The 23,782-nt window shown below is 32.5% G+C and overlaps 2 protein-coding genes and 1 pseudogene across 3 annotated transcripts; 1 reads left to right on the top strand and 2 right to left on the bottom strand.

Moving 5' to 3' along the window:
* Nucleotides 1-5,710: 5,710 nt before the first annotated feature.
* On the bottom strand, nucleotides 5,711-8,432 carry LOC112291030 (uncharacterized). The gene is made up of 4 exons (XM_024537964.3): nucleotides 7,690-8,432; nucleotides 6,929-7,174; nucleotides 6,723-6,790; nucleotides 5,711-6,565 (listed from the first exon to the last, which is right to left on the bottom strand). Exons 1-4 carry the CDS (start codon nucleotides 8,089-8,091, stop codon nucleotides 6,118-6,120), a joined length of 1,164 nt encoding a protein of 387 aa, XP_024393732.1. The 5' UTR covers nucleotides 8,092-8,432; the 3' UTR covers nucleotides 5,711-6,117.
* A 154-nt stretch (nucleotides 8,433-8,586) lies between these two features.
* On the bottom strand, nucleotides 8,587-18,124 carry LOC112291848 (SKP1-like protein 1A; annotated as a pseudogene).
* Nucleotides 17,666-23,740, top strand: LOC112291384 (bifunctional dihydrofolate reductase-thymidylate synthase 1). 2 transcript variants are annotated; one of them, XM_073538637.2, is made up of 11 exons: nucleotides 17,666-19,896; nucleotides 19,998-20,355; nucleotides 20,587-20,631; nucleotides 20,843-20,908; nucleotides 21,048-21,109; nucleotides 21,343-21,417; nucleotides 21,691-21,856; nucleotides 22,039-22,162; nucleotides 22,283-22,389; nucleotides 22,671-22,782; nucleotides 23,606-23,740. In XM_073538637.2, the coding sequence occupies exons 1-10, from the start codon at nucleotides 19,112-19,114 to the stop codon at nucleotides 22,779-22,781; spliced, it is 1,899 nt and encodes a 632-aa protein (XP_073394738.1). In that variant the 5' UTR covers nucleotides 17,666-19,111; the 3' UTR covers nucleotide 22,782; nucleotides 23,606-23,740. The 2 variants fall into 2 exon arrangements, with proteins under 2 accessions (XP_073394738.1, XP_024394486.1); XM_024538718.3 differs by lacking the exon at nucleotides 23,606-23,740 and adding an exon at nucleotides 22,963-23,222.
* Nucleotides 23,741-23,782: the final 42 nt, after the last annotated feature.

Genomic DNA, 23,782 nt, shown 5'->3' with positions numbered 1-23,782 from the left:
TATATATATATATAGAGAGAGAGAGAGAGAGAGAGAGAGAGAGAGATGGAAATGATTTCTTTCGAATCTGCAATTTTATTTAATAAACTTTGTGACATGGAATCTTTTTTGAGCCAAGCAACAATTATGATGCAAGCTACTATTTTCAAGTAATAGCTTAACATTCTTTTAAATAGATAGAATAAAACAAACTTTTTATACAATCAACTTCATAATTGTATTGTTGTCTTTGTGAAATATGTTATATGTGAGAATTGGTTGTATTTTCTTTTTTATTTCTATTTTTGTAGAGTATTTTGTCAATGGTTGTTGTCTTTGCCATATTGGCATGTCTAAGGAAATAGGGAACAAAAAAAAGAAGGTATAAATGTATAAATTGTAAATATTATTAGTTCTTTTAATTTATTAAAAATTCATTAAAGTGTTAGTTTATTTATTAGGTTGGATTTTTGACTTATAGATAATTTTTATGCAATCTTAAGCAACCTAAGAACACACTTGTACATGTAGATTCTATTATATATTATATGATAATCTGATTTAAAAATATATATATTCTACTTATTAATTCTTTTTTGTGATTTTGTTTTGTTTTGTTTGTTTTTAACAAAAACTTGTACATGTACAACAACTATATTTTTATCATGTGGTATTGATCTAAATGCAATCTTAAAATGATATTAAGATTATATTACTAATTTTATAATATATTTTTTAAAAAATGAACATAAATAACTATATTTTAAACTTCTCTAAAATTATAATACAAATATGATCCTTATATTAAAGAGTTTATGATTGTATTGCAAGAAATAGTATTTATTAGTACAATTTTTTATAAAAAACATTAATAAAATAAAAATTATATAAAATTTTAAAATAGGATTATTTATAATAAAATTAAATAATAAATTAATTTTTATAGATTTGAAATATAAAAATAGTACAAAAAAATTACACATACCTCAAAAATATTTCAAAAAATACTTTTAACATCATATTTCAAATATTTCAAAGTAAAGATCTTTAGACTGCATTTCAAACTACTAGGTAAGAACAATCATAGCCTATAAAATTAAGATATTGTTACATATTCTCAATTACATCTTTTTGAATATTATCTATACATATATTACACCAAAAACACAAATGATATGTTTCCATGTTTATGTTGAAATAAGACAATACAATATTTTTTTTGTACTCAAGAAAAAAACTCTTTAATAAGATTAATAAGTATATGATATATGAACTATCAAATTATAAATAATATCAGATGCAAAACTAAAAATAAGCAAATACTTTGATGGTTCTAAAACTTATACAAAAAAAATGATGTGTCTCTTATTTTTTTCTTTATTTATACCATGGTATTAGATTCTGTAGAATCTTTTTATAGATATTTTATGAATTATAGAATATCCAAGAAGTTTAAAAAATCTTCTACAAAATTTTCTATTAAAATGAAGAAGGATCTACAAAATATGAAAGAAGAATCCTAATGGTGCTTGAATTTCTTTTATTTCTTATACATTTGAGGTCTGAATCCTTCTTTAGGGAAAAATTCTAATTAGAAATATTGATAACCTGTTTCTTAATATTTCTAAAAAACTAAAGATTTATAAAAAAATAGTCTTAATGTATTTATACTTTAAATTATATTTCAAACATATATTTGTTCATTCAATCAATAAATATTACTTTACTTTATTGAATTAAAAAAATTATCCTAATAATTTGATTTAGTTTTTAATATTTAAACTAACCTATAAAGTTAATATTTTAATTATTAAATTTTAATAATCTAATTAAGATTTAAACATCTTTTATATAAAATATTTTGTAGCAAAGTCATATTTGATGTTTAAAAATTCCTAACATAATTGTGGATTAAATTAGAAATAAATTCAAGATTATTATTATTATTATTATTATTATATATGGGTTGAGTTTATTTTTTTAGTTTATTTATTCAATAAAATGGTTTTTAAAATTTTTTAAATAAATTTAATTTTTAATTATTTAATAAATAAGTTTATATCATTTTTTTATTAAATTTATTATTCACATAGTATAAATTGTAAATATTGTGTATTGCTATATCTCATACAAAATACATTGTTTGGTCTAAAGTTATAGTCTATTCATCAAAGTTAGGTAATAATTCACCTTGTCACAATCCTAGTATAGATAAAATAATACAATAAAATTGTAAATCAAAACAAAAAAATAATTACAATTAAATGGAAGCAAAACACAAAGCAAAGCTATGGCCAAATAGGCTACCTTTACTTGCTCTTTATGTTATCATGTGGTATAACTATTATATGGTGAAAAAAAATGGATGTTATTATAGAAGAGCCTAGTAGAAAGATGTAGTAGAAAAACAATGTTAACTTATAGAAAGGTAGAAAAAAGTTTAATTTTAATACTAACTTTTGTAGAAGAGACTTCTATTTACTTTTTAGGAGCATAAATGAGCCAAACTAAGGTAAATAAAATAAGAAATTAATGTAAGCATGTTTAAAAGAAAGTTAAAAATAGGTTAAAGCAAAAGTTACTTCAAATTATCAAAAATTGATACCCAGAGAGAATTGATTGTCAACTTGAATTGAAATCAAATTCCAAGGCTTAAAACTACATATCTATGGCAACTTCGGAGTTCTTTTGCAAATCAAAGAGTAAAGTTTGAGAGCAAACTAGAAGAGATATTTTTGAGTATTGGTTTCATGTCATTTGTATTAATATTGAGATTTTGGGAGATTTTCAAAATTAGTGATGTACTTGGTGGATTTGGTTTTTGAGAAATAAAAACAAGTTTATAAATTTCAGGATTTTGTAAGTTTCATAGCATATTTATGGGTGGAAATTGATTTTTTTTTTTTTTTTTTTTTTTTTTTTTTGTGCTCATTATGAATGTATGTGAGAAATTTAAAGTCAATCAAGTGATTAGATCGAAGTGTATGAGGGCTTTTAGGGAATAATGGTCTTGAATAATTGAGATTTAGGATTAGTGAAGGATTTTGTAATTTGATAATATTTACTAGTTTAATTGAAGCAAAAATTGGTGAAAGTAATTTAGACTAAAATATCTATATAAAACTCAAATTGTGGAGCAATTGAATAATTCAGTAAAGAGAAATCTATATTGAAAGATCAAAGTTCAAGTTGGAGAAGGAGGGCACCCAACAGCGAAGAGGTTTGGGGAATTTTTCTTGCTAATGGTATGTGTGATCTTATTCAAAGTTTTTTTGCTTGTTGCTAAGGCAGTTTTTGCAAGGTATACAAAGTTTGAATCAAAATCAATGATTTAATCATTAATTATTGAATTTTTAATTTACTATAGGATTGTTAAGAATTTTGTTTAAGATTTAAGATTTGATTATTGATTGATCAGAATTGGTTTAGGATCTAAGATTTGATTAAGATTTATTTAGGATTTGATTAGGATTTAGGATTTGTTTAGGATTTACTTAGGATTTAGGATGTTTTCTAGGTTTGATTAGGATTTGACTAGGATTTGATTAGAATTTTCCTAGGGTTTGATTAGGATTTCACTAAGGTTTTATTAGAGCTAGTTTACGATTTAGGATTTTATTAGGATTTTATTAAGATTTTATTAAGATTTGATTTAGGATTTTATTAAGATTAATTAGGATTTTAATTAGGGTTTGATCTAAAGTTTGGCTATAGTTCAATAGGATTCAATTAGAATTTGAATTAGGATTTAACTTAGAATTTATTTAGGATTTATTTAGAGTTTTTATTTTAATATTTATTTAGGATTTTTAGTCTTTTTTTTAAAAGTTTCTATTTCTAATATTTCTTTTAGAGTATTGTTATTTCTTTAAGATTTCCTTGTTATTTTTCTTTGAAATTAATTTATGACTTCTTTGTGTTTCTTTTGTAACTTCTTTTAAATTTATTTTGGATTGTTTAAAATTTGATTAGGATTATTAAGAATTACTTAAAGTTTGTTTAAAATTCTATTAGACTTTGTAGGATAGTTGTTGCTTTTCTAATTACCTTCCATATTTTGGTGCATGGTACATTCTCAAGTAAGAAAATACACAATATAACAATGCTATCAATAATGCTTCTATTTTATTGGCTCATCCATCTATTTTTCATGCCATTAAATGTCTCTTGTTCCACCAATATTATCAACAATCTTTAGGTCATGCCTTGCATTTTTGGCAATTTGATGTGCCATAAGGAATTTGATCTAGGAGAGATATCAAGTATTGCATGTGTCAATCAATAGAATAGCAATGATAAAAATTCATATTAGCAGCTCGTTGAGCTCTTCCATATAGAATGTACTTGAGACTTATTGGTTTTGAACTTAAATTAAGATCAATTTAATTATTCATGTTAAATAAATAAAATATGACACACTTTTTGGTGTAGTCTTTTTAAATCCATTTGTCTTTATCTTCAAATTCAAATATCCCGCTTGGGAACATCTTTTGTATCTACAAAATAATACAACTGGCAATGACATCTACTATTGTTGAAACCTTTTGTTGTAGGCAGATGTAGTCACCTGGTACAAATATCCATAATTGAGATTAATATCTTCTCTTCCAAATGGTGGCATAATGCAAATTATTTCAATGTTTTTCAATTGTAAGATTTTATAATGCCATAAATACTATCTTCTTAAATAATTTTGTTGTGTTGTTATAGACCTTTACTTATGTATCAAGATTATCTATCTTGATTACTATATTTATGTCTTTTGTACTATTGCAAGAAACATGAGTTCATAAGAAGTACAAAAAAAAGATTGCTAATATTGCCTACTTAATAAAATAATATCTTTTTGTATCAAGGATATGAATTATAAACTTTAAATAGGATATTCTATAGAAACTTTTAAAAAATTATAAAAAATCCAAAATGATTTTAAAAAGTTTTGAAAGGTTTTAAAAAGGTTATAAATATTCATAGAATATAGAAGATTATGTAAAAAATTTAAAAAATACTTAAGTAAAAAATTTGTTATGTGTTTTGTAACATCTATAATCAATTTCTTGTACAAACATGTTGCATGTGTTATAAAGGAAAGTAAAATATGTTAAATGCATTAGAAGGAATAAGTACATTAGTATTTCCATAAGGATTGTTATTGCAATAAATCCCATTATAACACAAACTAACATAATTTAATTTTATCTTATTACAAAGTACAAAGTACCATACAACATATTATGTGTTGAAAATGGAATACTAAAACTATAAAGAAAATTTCTTTTTAATAACCAAAAACATTATAAATTCTATCTTTAAAGACATGATGTTACATCTTCCATAGTTTTATATTGTTGCCACCTTTCTTTGCTTCACAAACCTCCAAAGTTTTTTCTTACATGTTTTCAATTCCTTAATCATCTCCCATCAAATGTTTTTAAAAAGATTCATAAATGGTCCAAAGTATGTGTGACAAATATAACTAAATTTTGGTGGCTCAAAGACAATACCTTTCCTTCATAATTCAAATTGATTAAACATGTTGAAGAAAATGTTTGTGTGATGATATTGCACATGTTCTCTTCAACATCTTGAGAAGATTCTGCCTTAGCACAAGTTTTGAACTACGTTGCTATGAAATTCTTTACAAGGGTGTACACATTTGGTGTGTGTGAGAGAATATGGAAGAGAGTGCAAATGAGTGTACACATACATGCCCAAGTTCTGACAAGTGGTATACATGATGAATTTACTCAGTTGATTTGAACAGGTCATGCACCCACAGGTAGAGCAACTGTGACCATAATCAGATCATCTACAATCGGCTACCCTTTGTATCACAGATCCGAAAGAACCAACGTTTCAGATTCTCAGCAGAGGCTTTGAACATTAACACATTTTGTACTGGGTTGCTTATGTTTTCGCTCACATACCAGAACCTGCACAGGTTGGTAACAAACCCAGGCCTAGCAGAGACGTCAGAATCCAGCAGTTCGTCAGAAGTTGAGAAATGAAGATTACTATAATTAGTGAAAATCATCACTTCGTACCATACCAGACTACGAGGAAGTTAGGGAAATGATGGTTCAATGAGTAAGTTTTTTTTTTTTTTTTTTTTTTTTTTTGAACATGTGGAAGGTTGCTCTACTTGCGCTTGCCAAATCGTCTATTCCGGTTCTGGTAAGCCAGTAGGGCTTCTCTAAATTGAACAACTCCGAAATCTGGCCAAAGAATGTCTACAAAATAAAACTCTGTATATGCTGTTTGCCAAAGAAGGAAATTACTAAGCCGCTGCTCTCCACTCGTTCGTATTAACAAGTCTGGATTCCGAACATCACCTAACCAGCTTGTCTTCAACTCTTCTTCGATTGAAGCTTCAGTAATGTCCGAAGAGCTGAGCTCTCCGGTCTCCACTCTGGCCGCCAGTCTCTGGCAAGCATTGGCTATGTCATATCGGCCGCTGTAGCTTAGGGCTATGCAAAACTTGAGACCCGTGTTGTGTTTTGTGTGATCCTCTATTGTTGTCACCATGTCCCGCAACGTGACTGGGAGCAATGTTAAATCGCCCATACAGTGCACGCGAACATTCTCTCTGTTTCAATACAAGGTCCTAACCCCCAATCAGGACCAAGTTCAGGCAAAGCACACTACAAGTCCCAATCAACTGCTAACAAATTCCGTATGTAGGGAGCTTCATGGTCCTGAATTGAGAAATAGAAATGATGTTCAATGCAGGATTTAGAACTTACTTGGCTAGGCTGCTCAGCTCATTCTTTAGAACATTCTCGAACAACATCATTAAAAAATCAACCTCCATCTGCAACCCCAACACAATCAGCCGCAAACAATCACCTGTGCGCAAAAGAAGATTCGATGTAGCAAACTCCATCCAACCTCCACGATGGGTTCTAGCATGGCAACTAACGAACTATGGAGAGTAGAAACAGAGTTTCACCTTCGGCCTCAACCAATTCTCTGTAGAGAAAGCGAAGACAGTAAGGACTTCGACGCCCCAGGTGTGAGCTAGTTTAACGACTTCCTTGAGAGATCGCACTCCGGCTTCGTGCCCCATGCTTGCAGGCATTCCCCTGCGCTCTGCCCACCGTGAATTTCCATCCATGATAATGGCAACGTGCTTGGGCATCACAGAAGCATCAAGCTCCTCTGCCAGCTGTGGTGATTCAGAAGTATCATTTGATGTCTGCACCAAAGGTTTCCAAGTTATTTCGCGACGGAGGAGAAGTTTGGTTCACCTATACACCCGAGTCGTAATGAAACGCATAATTGCTCATAGATGACAACGTCCTAATCGTGTGGACATATCTATCAATTAAAATTCATGGCAACAAAGGATGACAGAGCCTGAAAAAACAATTGCTCAAGAAACGAGTTGGCGTACTTTGGACTCGCCACAATTCAACAAGTATCTAAAACAGACTTAGAGGCTTGAAAATGGCAACATGGTACACACTAGCAGAATTATATTCTGACGACACAGAAAATCAGTTTCACTGAAGAAACGACGGTAATTACGCAAGAAATTGCAATTTATTCAAATTCTGGCGTCCTTCAGCAAAGGGATCAACGGCGATATGGGTTTGGCAACAAAATTTATCAGCTCTTAGACCTTTTTTGAGGCCGTAACTCCCAGCGACTCAGAAGAGACGGACTACCCTAAAAAGCCTTTCGCTTTAATCAAAGCAGGGGAATTCACACCTGAGCCATCAGAGGAGTGTCGCGACTCGGATGTTGCTCGCGAACACCCACATTCGTCACAGGTTCTAGAGACGCCAGGCCATTAACAGACGTCGAGAAGGAACGTCCCTGCTTGGCAACCGAGAACACTCCAATTCCAGCACAAGTACTACTCGTCCTCACACAGCCAGACGCACCATCCACTCTCGTCACTCCATCACTCCAACAACAACTCCTTACGTGCGCCTGATCCAACACCGCTCCTAATCCTGCACTCTCAAAGGGACGAGAACAGACGCAGCTCCTGAGCGACGCAAAGCTCCACGAAGTATACGAGGGAGGAGCATTGTGCAGGAAAGGCGACAGTCTCACAGACGACAACGAGGAGGGCGAACACAAGAACGAGTGCGAAGCTGAGAGCATGCTGAAACAAGACTCTCGAGCATGTCAAATCTGAGCTTTGGCGACGCTGAGCAGCTACTCTCGCACAAGCGCATGTCTTCGAGCTTTGGCATGCGCCTCCGGAACCATTCTACTCTTCCCTTTGATTCCTTCGTACTTCTTTCTCCTCTCTGTTGTTAGCAACCCACATCATCTACTTCGTGCACGAAACACCCACACACACACACACCACTGTTTCGATTGAAGACGTTCACACATGTACCGATCTCAGGTTTTCAGTGGTGAAAACTAGGTTCGGACAGGGTAGTATCGCCTGGTGAGGTCTGGTTCTCGAGCGTCACTCATACCATCCTTCGGTTTCGGCAACTTATCTCATAACACGCGCCACCTTTGTCACTTTTGTTCATTTCAGGCACACCTTTATTCCTAGAGTTGGGGCTCCACGGCTCGGAACCTCGGTCGTGCGCATTCCAGCGGCAGGATTAGGTTCTGTAGTGCACCCTCTATTCTTCATAGCTACATGGCTGGATCGGGGGGTCTAGCTTCCAGACTCGCTCTCTCGAAATCCATGGCTCGAAGAAGAGGTCGCCGCAAACAGCCGCCGAGAATCGGCCCTATCGCACAGCACTTCTGTGGATGAATATCTGAAAACAGTGTTCATCAAGAGGAAAATTCAGTTTACTTACTTGTAGCAGATGTATTTAATTTGACACCTTATTCAATTAAGCAAAGAGGCTGCAAAGGAATAGGTGTTGACCATGTATCATGGTGATTTTTTTTCTTCATTCATGAATGGATTTAGGAAAATTTTAAGCATTTTAGCATATTTGTAGTATGGATATGAAAAACTAAAAAAAATCTTCATATAGGGAAATAAAATTCACAGGGATTTTAGGTTTATTCACATTATTCTATCCAAAAACAAAAGTACTATGAATTTTTTTAGTTGAAGATTCTGTTTGATATGCATTTATTATATAAGTTAACATAGTTCCAACCAATTTTTAGTTACAAAATTGAGACTACTTGATTCCTCTAATTGAAAAACGTAGCATGTAAATATGCTTTCAAGCTATATTCCATACCATGCTACCTAAAGATGATAATATGTAGATGAGGTAATTAAAATTTAAACATTTGATTTTAAATAATCAATTAGTTTTAAGTGAGATTTTTGCAACTAGATTCTCTCATTTTTGTTCATCTCCAAACCTTAGTTCTCTAATCTTTTATCCTTCAACCCTACTCTAACAACCCTCTTAAGTTCTCTCACGAACATTGGATTGTATAAACCATGCAATTTGCACATGGTATGGTATTGGAATGTGTTGTAATTATGTGAGGTTTGGAATCATAACAACTACTACGATTGCTACATGGACTGTATAAAGGTGACATAATTTTAAAACAAACTTTTAGATACAAAATTTGTACTGCTCACGAGTTGAAATTGTATGTTGGAGGTTACAAATCAATGCATGGCAAGAGTACATGTTAAAAATGGAGCCAAGAATTTTGCCCCTCTTTTATACTCTACCATTAAGTGTTTACATTCTATAATAAATAATATATATTTTGGTAATATTTTTTAATATCAAAGCTTGCTTCAAGTTTAAAAATACCTAATGTACAAGAATTTGTTTTTATGCAAATTCATTTAAATTTTTAAATATCCAATTAATATCTATTTTCCTTCAAATAGATCTTGAATAGTCCAAATATACATGTATGTAGATGCTGTATGGCATGGGATGTGTGAGATAATAAGATTAGAATGTCTAGTCCTACTTTTTGTATTAGTTTTTGTTACTTTTAAAGAAATATGGCCTACATGTCCATCAAGGATGAATAGATGTCTTTAGATAGGAGAAATGTCACCAAGTTGTCTCATGCTCTTACAAAAGTGAAAAATCCATGCAAAAAACAAAAAATTGATCATCCAAGCCTTTGATTACATTGCCATAGTAGCACTTGGCTCACATCACTCTATGTAATTTGGCAAAAATGCTTCTTTGTAAAAATATAGAAGGATAGTATGGCTAATCCTAATGTATTGATACAAACCAAAATTGGACGCCATTTGACCATTTCAAATCAAATGTTTCCAATAAGCATTTTTTTGAGTTATAACAGGTTTACCATTATTTCTTCCTGCTTGCACATTGAACTTCTTATAATTCTACATCCTATCTAAAGAATATACATACAAGGTATATAATTCTCATAAATTATCATAAAAACTCTATGCATTTTTTGTGCATAGTGTCTTTGCTCTAAATGATGTGAAGGCTTGTGCCACCATTAATATGAGTTTTAAATGAAAATTTTAAACCATCTCAACCACCTATCACTTAAAATCTCATTTTTGAATATGGTACATTAAGTCTTAGTTATTTCAAAAAAATTCATTTTAAAAGTTGTAGTATTTAGACTTAGACCTTTCATACAAATGGCTAGAATATATTGAAGAAGCTTACTATCTACTTTTGCAATTAATATCGTTTGAATTTTTTTTCTTTTTGAATATTTACACATCATAACTCCAACCCTTGAAAGTTGAATATGAAATATCATGGTTTATTATTGCATGCCTAATACTTTTATCTTAATGATGCTCTATTACGTCCATTCTTATCGCTCATTATTCTAAAAAGAATCTTTTTATACCATGATAGTGTCACTTTAATGTTGCCTTGATTCTTGTGGTTGATATTGCTTATTATTGACATCTTTTAATTCTATTCAAGTGTATGTGATGTCCTCTACATTAGAGTTGGTGAAAAGCAATACTCCGATCTTTTTTTCATCCTTGTCATATCTACAACTCCACTTGAGCTATTCTTCTTTCGTCCTTGATGGCCTCTTCTAAACTTGCTTAGAATCCTATTGCCTTGATCCTACTCAATGATACTTTTTTTACATTTCTTTGTTCTTTTATTAATTATACTACTTCAAGAAAGTCTCATATTCTACCATTGCAAAATCTCAAGTGCCTAATAATTGTCAATTTGAGTTCCAATAGGAGAATTCGGCTCATTTTTTCTACTATATTGGTCTTGTTCATAATTATTGAAGTTGATTTCTAATTGCTTATTTCAACTTGGCATGAAATTACCAAATACTACCATACTTTTGACAAAATGTACAATTGAAATACTAACTCTTTTTTCTTCCTTTCGCTTCATTACACCATGAATCAACTAAATACTTCTAGGAAGAAGCATTAAATAGTAAGATAAAGAATCAAGATACAAATATAATATGAAAAGTGGTCTACAATGTAGGTGGCTAGAGTTCAATTCCAAACCAACTTAAAACTATCAAAATCTTCAACTCTTATTGTATTACATATATTCTTTCTTAAAAATGTAACAACAAAATCCTACCATTCTAATAGAGCCTTAAATAAACTTTAAATAATTCTTAAAAATCCTAATCAAATTCTATCAAATTCAATTTTTTTAAAAAAAGTTACAAAAAAAACATAAAAAATAATAATTAATTTTAAAGAAAAAATAATAAAGAAATTTTAAAGAAGTAAAAAAATAAAAAACCTTAAAAATATTCAAAATTATTTTTTTAAAAAAATAAAAAAAATTAAATACTAAAAATAGAAATTATAAATAAATCCTAAGTAAATCCTAAATAAATACTAATAAAATCCTAAATCTTAGACCAAATTTAATGAAATTCTAATGAATCCTAAACAAATCCTAAATCTTAGACCAACTTCAATGAAATTCTAATGAATCCTATACAAATCCTAAATCTTAGACCAACTTTAATAAAATTCTAATGAATCCTATATAAATGCTAAATCAAACCATAATAAAATCCTAATGAATTCTAATCAAATATTAGACCAAATTCTAATGAAATTCTAAATTTTAACAAAACTCTACATCAAATCCTAATCAAATTCTAACCAAATCCAAAATCTTAATAATTAATAATTTAATTATTTATTTTAGCTAAATATTTGATACTTTTTAATAAATAAATTGACAAAAAGTACAAAAAACTTGAAGAAGTTTTAAAATATCAAATAGAAGATGTTTCCTAAAATTTACTTAGGTATTGGCTTATATCCTTCTTCAACCTTGATATTAATATTCTAAAGCCAAAATCTCTTAATTTCATCGTTCAATAGATTTCAAACTTTGCATGATTGTTGGAATTCAAGCTTATTATGTATGTACAAAATTTTACTTTAATCCAAACTATTAGATCAAGTTCAAACTTATAATATAGGCTATACACAATAATTTTTACTTAATCACAAAATTTCACTTATAGATTATTTATAAATTTCATAAAATTTTCCAAAGTACAAACTCTTTGAATTTCTCAAAATCTGAAGCAACTAAAAAACAACCCTAACTTTGTAAAGTCTTTTCAAAGTGGTTATGCCTTTAAATCACTTAAAATCAATACTCAAATATATATATATATATATATATATATATATTTATTTTTCTTCTTTCAAATTCTACTCTTTAATCAACCAAAGAACCTTGGAATTACCATAGGTGCATAGTTTTGTATCTTTGGATCTTATTTTAACTTTGATTCATGATTGATCTTCTTGAGGTATTAATTCTCAATAATTTGAAGTAATTATTGCTTTAACTTATTTTAAATTCTCTCCTAAACATGTCTATATTAATTTTTTATCTCATTTATCTTGATTTGGCTTATTTATGCCTCTAAAAGATAAATAAAAATCTCTTCTATTAAAAAATAGCATTATGATCAAAAAAATTACTATCTTTCTACTATTTATCTTTATTTTTTTATTATATCTTTCTACTAGATTCTTCTATAATAACATCCATATTTTTATTTTTCATCATATTGTAGTGTTATCATATGACATTGCTGGCATTAGTCTTTTCAATTAATGATGATAGATTAGAATTTTGTATTATTTATAATAATTCAAGTTTTTCCTAGTTCACTATCCATAGATAATACACTCGACAAAATCCAAATTGGTATTATAAATATATGAGTTTATGTAAAAATGAAGTAAGATAGGAATTGATCATATGTCTTTCAATATTAAAGGATAGATAATATGGCAAGTTAAGCAAAAATATCTTAAAGTGATATAATTTGGTTAAGTAAATGAAGAAAAAGAATGTGTAAATATTTTTTTAGAATAATTAGAATTGGAACTACTAGGAAGTTTTAACTTAAAACCAACTTAATTTAGAGCACTTTGATTAAGCAAAGAATCTCTTTGATTCTTGTTCTTAAAACAAAAAGAAATTTTATTTTAAAAACTAATAGATTCTAATTCTTGTTTGATGCTTGTCTATTATCTTAAAGCTTTGGAACAATAGGTAAATAATAGAATTTTATATTTCTATTCAAACTTAGTCTTTACATATTAAATCAAAAATTAAAGGTCTTATGTAAAATAAATAAGATATTTATGTAAAATTATATATAACTCCAACTATATGTATAATTTTGTTTTTGTAAATTAACATCTATAAGGTTAGATCTAAGTAGAAAATTTTGTCTAATCTCAATGTCTACACATTAGCCAAGTAATAGATTCGTGGAAGGTAGAATATGTAAAGAACTTAAATTTGGACAAAGATCATAAAAAAATACATTCATATGTCACTAAAAAAGTGAGAAAGTAAAGTAAATAATAAATAATTATAAAAAAGTAATAAAATATTTGTTTCCATATATTAGAGATTGAAGAGTCTTAAATAAAGATTAGAATATAAGAAAGGTATCGACAAGTCTAAAGATAATTTCACTCTTGTCTACATATATACTAATTGTAAGAAAGACCTTGTAGAAGCTTTCTAAGAACCACAAGCCTTATAGCTTAAATATCAAGTTTTAGATTGCTTTCAATACAACATTTTAAAAATAAGATACTTATGTGAAAAGTTTAAATAGCTATCTAAAGATCTAATTTGTGTCTAAAAAAATATTTAAAGTTTTTTAATTTTTATTTATTTATATAACATATTTTATCTGTTTTTAATTATTATTTATTTAAGTAATATAATTTTTTAAAGAATATTTCTTATTATATATATTATATTTAATAAAAAAATAAATATTGAGAAGACTTATGTTTTTAAGGAAGAAATAACTTGCTTCTTATAAAGTGTCTAAAATAAACTGAGGTGGCATAAAAAATGTCTTGATTAAATATCTTTTGAGTAACATAATATTTTAATATAAATAATATAATATTTCAAAACTTCTTTACTTAAGCCACCTTTATTATCTTTGGATTATTTTCATGCACTTCTTTTAGAGTACTTCTTTTATGCTCCTTCTTTCTTATATTTTTATGTTTATTTTTTCTTATATTTTCATATTTTGTAGTTTTTTTATTCCCATGATTTCCATATTCTATTTTTAATAGCCAATCAAAAGAAGTTTTTGTCTCTTTGTGTTATACCTAAGTTGTCTTACATAATAAAGTAATAAAAACTTGTACTATTAGCTATAAAAAAAAATATAAAAGTTTAATTTATAAAAAGACAATTAATTTTTTAGATTTTTGAATCAATAAAAAATATTTAAATATATGTGATTATTTTTTAATCTAATATTTTTAATAATAATAATACTATCATAATTAAAATAATAAATAATGTTATTTTTTTAATAATTTAAAATATTTTAATGATATTTATTTAATATGTTTAATGTATATACCAATCAAATCAATATACAATAGATACCATTAAAAACTTCAACAATATAATAAAAATCGACTTTGAATATACTAATATGTAAAACATAGTGTCAAAGACACAAATTGGAAGAAGATGCATAAACTTGTGGAATTTGTATCAAAAAGAAAGTGACAAAATAGAAGAAAGTATGTATATTCAATGAAGGACTAGAATGGTTATTGCCAAAGACTAGAAAACATAAGAGTCTTGAAACTAGACTAAAAGTAAGAAAGGAGTTAATAAGATTGAGGAAGGCTTCACTCTTGCCTCTATGTATAGTACTTAACTAAGAAATACATGGCAACATGCTATAGGACCTCTAATATGCATCCAACTTGCATGACACATGTCTAATTTGCAAGGCAAGTTTCCTAGGTATGCACCATATGTCCAACTTATATTACAAGTGATCAACATGTCGACACATGGCGTCCTTGTTCAAAGTTTTCAGCCTATCAATCACCTATAGACATGTATAAAGGCAAAGCAGCATCTATAAAGCTTCTAAAAAGCTTTCTACAATATATTATCATATTTATCTACTTTGACTTACTTCTATCTATTCTTATTATCTAGATAATTATCAAGATAAATATGTATGTCTATGACACATAGTTTGTAATTTTGTAGAGATTTTAAAATATTTTGAACTTCTTTTCAAAAAATTCCATTAATTATATCTAAAATATTGTAAAAGTGAACAAAAACATCAACTTACAAAGGAGAAAATCTAGACAATCCATTGAAAAGAAAAAAAAATTAATAATGTCATATTCAAATATCCATTGATTCTCTTTCTGCACTTCTTCCTCCACTTCTTCTTCTTCTAAGGTGAAGTTGTTCTTAATATTGAATGTCTTCCAAATCTCCTTCAATGTCTTCTCTTTTATCATATCATCTATAGTTTGGCATGTTAAATTCAATAGATTCTTGATGTTTAGATAGTTTGTTGTCTATTTCAATCATTCCACTCTTTTTTGTCAGCACTACTCTTTCTTGTTCTCACCTTCTACCTCACTTCTTCCTCTTCTATCATTTTTTTTTATACTTTGTGTAGTTCCAATGCTTTTATGCTCTCACATCTTATATTCAAACCATTGTTCCATTCCTTATAAAGATCACTTCAAACAATGTTTCTTGGTCCACCTTCACAAAATTTGTGTCACATGCCTTAATTTTGTCTTTTAATGTTAAGAGCTTATCCTTGCCTCATTTTTGCTTGTTTACTTGGTACTTACAATACTTGATCACTTTTGTTAGGATCTTACTTAATATATTTGGTAGTTGGATCACTATATCTTTATTCATGTCTTCAATCATGTTCTTCATTGCCTACAATTTCAATGCCACTATTTTGTCCACCTCAAACATCTCATTATTTGAACTTCTCAATTTCAAGCACTATTCTACTATTGCTACAAACTATCTTCCAAAGATCATTCCAAATACTCCACTACAATGTTGATTTTAATACCATAGATTATTTATATCAACTACCATCTACATACTTGCAACATCCACCTTCTTATACTATTAACCGCATATTTTTATAATATCAATATGAGATTCCAAATTCCTTGTACCACAAATAGGAACTCAGAATAGGATTGTAGCATAAGATTGATCAATTTTCACACTTGCCAACCAAGCCACCATGATAAATAATAAATAGTTCCAACCTCACAGTATCACTGTATATTACTCTCATAACACATTCTTAGCTTAACTGCTAATTTTTCCTAACTATTGTACATGTTCAAAAGACCTATCAACTTAACATCTATAGTTGCATCAAATGTTATTCATCCATAGCCTCAGCAATGTACTACACCTTTATAATCCATTATTTGATATCATACAACTTCTAGTTTAGTGATTTATGCCATGGACCATATTTTGGCAATGATCATCATTCTCCTAAATAATTCCCTTTAGAAATCAATCCTCCAAGTAATTTTGACAAAAAAAACATGAAAAATAATATGCCATGTCAATCAACATAGTCGGAAACAAAACTAAACTCATATTGCTCAATTCTGCTCATCAACTACTAGTTGCACAATAAAGACAATATCATTGAGCAACAATTTTATAGATGCAATTTGTAGCATTGGATAGATAAAGCAAAGTAGAGTTTGTTTTAACAATTATAATAAATATTAAAATTCAAAGGGGGTAATAAAATCATTGTTAAATTCATTAATAAGCTCTTGTTCTTCTTTATATTCATCATCAACTACGTCTTGCCAACAAATGCACAATATCAATCAAATCTCAACTAAAGAAGTTCAATAGATACATTCTTCAAAATACAAGAATAATACAACAAATACATTCTTGAAAACAATGGTACGGATTATCACAACCATTTATTCTTGCATTATAATTTGTCTCATAATATTTTTATGATTGCAATAATAAAAAAAAAGAGAAGTGTGGCCTTAGCCATTCTAATTGTAATGTTGAGCCTAGGAAAAAACTTGAATATGTAGAAACCCTAACTTGAGTTGATGAGCCTAAAGCTTTGCTAATTACTTGTAAAAGAGTGTTGGAAAAGGAATGTTTTATATTATCAATCTTTGACATGATTTGAAGAAGTACAACCTTCAAGATACTACAAAAAGTTACTTAATAAGCTTCTACTATATTCTCATTGTTGCCCAAGAAATTGTTTAAATCAACTAAATAGAAATGAATCAAGGGTGTTAAAAATCAAGATGCTAAAGACAACAAATAGTAACAACTCAATTTGTGGAGAAACCTAAGGTCCTAACCACTTTGAGTTCCCAAGTTCCCTTCTCAATACCCAATCAAAATGCATTTTTTTCTCTTTAACTAATACCCAAGCTGTTCTATATTATAGATATGCAAAAATTCAATCAAATAAAAATTCACAATTTATTAAAAAAGGGGGTTTTTGAATATTATTTTGGCTTGTTGTTCCTCAAAATATCAGCAGAAGCAGCGAGCTATGAAACTTCAAAGTATTTAAGCCAATGCAACTTACTATAATACATTTCATAAGTAGGATTGAATGTGTTGCAACTATACAAGCACAACATGGGGTCGATTGAACATTATGTTAGGGTTTGGCATGCTCAGCACTTTGAAGCCATGACTCTTCCTCCCTAGCAGTAGCCCCAACAAGCCCAATGCAGATCACTGCGTCTGCGGCAGTCAGTATACGTAACCCTAATAAATACCTGCATTGACGAAGCCGACAAGTCGATGGTGCAGTGAAGAAGCAAGTTCACGAGGTTCTCGTACGCATTTGATAGCATAACATAGAATTCGTGACTGGAATTCCGAGGAGTTGTTGCAGATGTTGCTGACCTCATTTACTGGTGTGCCGACTTTCGCGAAGAGGCGTCGTCTTTAACGTCTGCATTCCTTACTCATCTGACGTAGGAAGTCTGTGAAATGAAAGATGAATCAGTCCACAATTCAATCAGGAAAATCAACTTTGCTACGAAGGCTGGACCGATATGCTTGCTAGCTTCTGGACCCTGCAGTCTTGAATTGGAGGGAGGATAGGCGGAGCGCTAGATGAAGTCTGAGAGTAATCTGCAGGGGATAAGTTAGACGATAGCATTGGCCATGAAGCCATCCCAGGACAGGAAGCAAGAAGCCCAGAAGGCTTACAGCACAATTTTGAACACTTTTGTCAGAGTTTGGTGTGGGTGTAGTTTCGTCGATACGCAACGACTAATCGAAGCTCCTGATGTATCCTAGACCTAAATTTTGTACCGAAACATTGAATCTGCTGAAGTTGTGACTTGGCATTGCTGCTGCATGTCAAATCGTGTACATTCCCACATGAGTGCTTGCTACGTCTGAATTGATAATATGTGCTTTTATTTTCTCGTTTGATAACGAGACAATTTGCCATATTGATACCCGGATGTCTCGATGATGTGCTTTTATTCCACAAGTGTCGCGCAAACCTCCAGAGGTTGTATAACCTTTATCTATGTCACGCCACGTTCCCGCGCTTTTGAAGAATTGACGATGGTATTGTCTTGGGTGTCCATGTGGTGAAAAATTATCTATTGCATCGCCATGGCATGAGATTATTTTGTGGATGGTGTGTCGACCATAACACTCCCCTTAGCTCCAGAATAGCATCGAAGCACCGAGGCAGCAGATGCATGTAGAATAGGGCTTTGAACCCCCTGAATTCTCGTCGCTATTTCAAATTCCATGTAGAATTCAGCTGAAGAGGTTATGGGTTCTGGGTTCTGGGTTCGTAAGTGACTAGAGGAGCTGAGACGAAATCGGAGTGATCGAGAATCTTGCGCCAGAATTTTGCCACTTTTTTTGGTCTTATGAAACTCGTCGTGCGGGGTTGGAAGTGTTCGTTTCGGGTGTTGTCATGCCCTGGCCCGACTTGCTCTGAAGTCCCGAAAGGCGTAATTCGCCACATTGCGCATTGTTCAACAGAACGGAGTTTCGCTAGCTCTGAGCGCGCCACGTTTTGTGATGTAAGATTGGGTAGAATAGAGCGCTGTGATATGAGATTTTCCTCGAGCTGCATCTTTCGGTCTCAGGTTGGTGGTTTAGCTAGTGGTCTCTCAGGTTGCTGCTCTGTGCCGCCTCCCTTGGGATCTATCGATACAGACCGATTGTCTTTTCCCGGCATTGGGTTACGAGGGTTCAGCAGTGAGACTGCCGGCATGGCTTCCAGTGGTTCCCCTGCGCCAGAATGTGATGAAGGTGAACAGATCCTTAGCGGTACCCATAGCGAGAAGCTTAGAGGTTTTCAAATAGTAGTCGCTGCCACTCGCGAACGGGGAATAGGGAAGCAAGGGCATCTCCCATGGAAACTACCGACGGATATGAAATTTTTCAAAACGGTCACATCGGTAACAACCTCTTCATCTAAGAAGAATGCCGTGATAATGGGACGGCACACTTGGGAATCCATACCTGAGAAGTTCCGTCCCCTCCCTGGACGCTTGAATGTGATTTTGACGAGAAGCGGGATCAAAAGTACACCGGCGGGAGTTGTTGTCAGTGAGAGCCTCCAATCTGCGCTGGCTTTAATCGCAACCCCGTCCTACTCCTCGCATGTAGAATCTGTCTTCGTCATTGGCGGTGGCCAGGTTTACAGGCAAGCCTCTTTACTTATTTTCCAGTTTTCAAACTACTTCGATCTCTTGCAATTTTGATGAGCTGCCACCTGGATACTCAGTTGGTTTCGACTGTCTGCAGTGAAGCAATGGCATCACCATTGTGCGAAGTCATTCATTTGACCGAGGTTGAAGGCGATGTGGAATGCGACACTTACATGCCTGCTGTGGATACTGACATCTTCCGGATCTGGTCTGCTTCCATCCCCATTGTGGAAAATGGCTTGCGTATCAGCTTTCTAACCTACGTCCGAGGATCATTGACTTCCTCAATAAAACAAACTGACAATGGAGAGACGACTGTTGGCTTGCTACCCAAGTATCTGTTGGAAGCTCATGACGAGTATCAGTATCTTAATTTGATTGACGATATCATTAAAACTGGAGCCGTGAAAGGAGACCGCACCGGCACGGGTACCATTTCTAAATTTGGTTGCCAGGTACTGACTTCATTGGACTGAAAACTTTATTGTGCATTACGTCTGTAAATACCTGAGAATTCTGTTCTTTCCTCTGCAATGACTACGTAAGGTCTGTTGCTTGCGACCTTACTACAGAAGTACGCTTAACTTTGGCAATGAAATATTGAGTGAAATAACTTCCAAGAGGTGGCTCTTATGGTCATTATTACTTCTATCTTGTTCATCCTATAGCTAATGTTTGTTGTGTAGATGCGGTTCAATCTTCGCAAGTCCTTTCCACTACTCACGACTAAGGTAAGATAGTCACTATTACTTGTCCTATTTGGTGCAAGATAGCAGTATTTGCGTACCTTTCCTCCGCATATTTGCTGCATTTTCTCGCATTGGAGACAATAATTTTACGAACAACTATTCGATATAGGTGTGAAACTTTCTACCAACTATATTCTTAGGTATTTACCTGCGTGACCTGGAAGTACTTTGATTTTGAAATGGGTATTGGCAGCGTGTATTCTGGCGTGGTGTTGTGGAGGAGCTCCTTTGGTTTATTAGTGGGTCTACAAATGCCAAGGTGCGTATATTGGCGTTTTATTAGCGGTTTTAGCTTGTTTTGGAGATTGTGACTGCCACAACTGAAGTTGAACTCTTTTTCCTCGATTTCCTTTATCTGTTTATTACTACACAGCTAAACGTGCTGTTATGCATGGTAGGTGCTTCATGACAAGGGCGTGAAAATATGGGACGGCAATGGTTCTCGAGAATACCTTGACAAGTGAGTAGATAAGTTACCATTGTCATCCATTATGTAATAGAAATTCCAGATACAAGCCGCCCCTTTACATGTACATTCTGATTTCACATTGCCAAAGAGTTCTTGAAGTAAAGTTAATGGAATTCTTTTGATCGCATGTTTAGGCATCAAGCTTTAGGGCTGTGGGTTCTTTGTACTTTAGGCCCCTGTGAACTCTCTGTTATGTGCACCTACTTATCCACTTCAAACCACAGACAGGGGCTGACGGAGAGGGAAGAAGGGGATTTAGGTCCTGTGTACGGATTTCAGTGGCGCCATTTTGGAGCCAAGTAAGATCTCGTCTCGGTCTTTGCAGAATGTCATTCAACTGCTTTATTTATATCTGCCCTTTCATGGGTTCAGGACTCTCTTTCAACATTATGAATATTATGAATACTTCTATAATTGGGTATTACTTATTTTGTTCGATGAAGTAGTGATGGAGCACACTGAACTTCTTGTGGCGATTTTACTTATTTATTTGTTATTTGTTGTTATTAGTATTATTATTTTTGTTCTTATTATCAACCGTCATCTCATCGAAAGTAGTTTTGAATGTTCAGATATGTAGACATGCATGCGGACTACACTGGGCAAGGCTATGATCAGCTAAAAGACGTCATTAACAAAATCAAAACAGACCCAGATGATCGGCGCATCCTTCTGTCAGCTTGGAACCCAGCTGACTTGAAGCTCATGGCTCTCCCACCCTGCCACATGTTTGCTCAGGTCAGCAGTCGTCCTTGTTGAAGGCTGGTCATACAAACACCTTCAACGGTCAGCTGATTTCTAGCTTGGATTCCTATCAGATTGTTTTCGGACTTAAATCGCACAATATGGGGTACACAAATGCTGAATTTCATCACCTAGCAGGGTTTGACTTGTAATTACGTGCAACTTTATGGACGCAGTTTTATGTGGCGAACGGGGAGCTCTCCTGTCAGATGTACCAGCGGTCCTGTGATATGGGATTGGGGGTGCCTTTCAATATTGCATCTTATGCACTTCTCACATGCATTCTCGCCCATGTCTGCGGTAAGTTTGCATCGTAGGGATATTCCCTGCTGTTTCTGCTGTTTTCTGTAATTATGCTGCTATTTAATTTTAAACTTTGAGTTGTGGTGAATTAACACTTTTTGGTTGTTTGTGTGTAAGATTTGGTGCCTGGTGATTTTGTTCATGTGTTGGGAGACGCACATGTGTACAAAAACCACGTGGAACCTCTTCAAGAGCAACTACAAAATACTCCAATGCCATTTCCTGTGAGTTTATCTATTGTTCCTATATATCCCTTCCTCATATCAGACGTTCCGCTACTTTTTAGACGTGATTATGCGTCATAGTGTAGGATTTTTTTTCTCCTCTACTGCACATTTTGTCGTTGTTTTTCGTACGTGCTTAAGCGCACAGCGTTGATTTGTCATGGAATATAAAATATGTGGCCGGAGGGTTTTGTGGATGCATGGATTTTGGTTCTAAAGTTGTGTGGCATATGATGCATTTTATCCATTGGAATAGTAATGTTGACGAGGTGATTTTGCAGCGTTTGCGGATCAAAACTGCTAACCGCGATATCGATTCATTCGTAGCCGCTGACTTTGAGCTCATTGGTTACAAAGCTCACCAGAAAATCAACATGATAATGGCTGTATAAGGTAATGTTGAAGTCTAAAATTTATTACCATGATTGAGCCTTCTGGAGATTATCCGAGTTGAACCTATGGGACTTCTGCATTGGACGTTGCGTCCTGTTTTTCGGTCTTAAATGCGTCATTTCAGGACTAATAACAGATGTATCGACACGCGTCAGTTTGATAGTGAGTAATGATTTGCAGGTCAAATTCTGCAATGCCTCGATGGCGTTGCTTTTGTTACACACTTCTGGTGTTGCGCGCAAAGAGGGTTGGTGTACCTGTCCAGAACAATCAGCAGAAGTTTGTCGCAGAGATAGTGTCTCCTGTAAATGATGGGTTAGGTTGTATGCAGTGTATCCGAATTTCGACTACATACACAAAGATGAACACATCTGTTTCCGATCTTTGCCACTATTTATCAATGAAAACCCCATTGAATGAAAAAATACATTTTTTCAAAACTTTCGACTTTGCTTGAAGCATCTGTTTCAAACTTGAGCTGTACAATCCATAATTTGTTATGTTCTACTGAGACCTCTTTATTCCGAGCGCGTGTGTTTACAGCTCCAAATAAATTATGTGAGAGATGAAAGTTCTTGCCTCCTAGATTTCAACATTCATTTCGTGTACACTGATCCTGACCGTTTCTGTTTTGATTGGGTTAAATTATGACCTTGAAATGGGTTTGTTTATTGAACTTACTATTGGTAAGCATTTTGGAGCGGTTCTTGGCATGCACCATCATTACGGGTTGAGGTGCGGAATAATGTTAGCACACTAAAGAGAGGAACAAAACACAAGGACGATAACCAGCTGACGGTATGACTCAAGATGTGCTGTGCAGGTTGGGCGCTTCGCCAATCAAACATGGACACCAATGAAGGTCGATGTGATCTACATTATTCGGATTGCACGCCGCTCACATTGAACCTGATTGTAGAATATGTCTGGCGCGTAATAGTGCACAGTCCACGTACATCAGCTGAGAGCGACGAGGCGTCCAAAAATAGCAGTGAAGCAG

Source organism: Physcomitrium patens, chromosome 14 (genome assembly GCF_059467195.1).
Source record: "Physcomitrium patens ecotype Gransden chromosome 14, ASM5946719v1, whole genome shotgun sequence".
Lineage (NCBI taxonomy): Eukaryota > Viridiplantae > Streptophyta > Bryopsida > Funariales > Funariaceae > Physcomitrium > Physcomitrium patens.
This window is presented reverse-complemented; position numbering and strand designations above follow the sequence as displayed.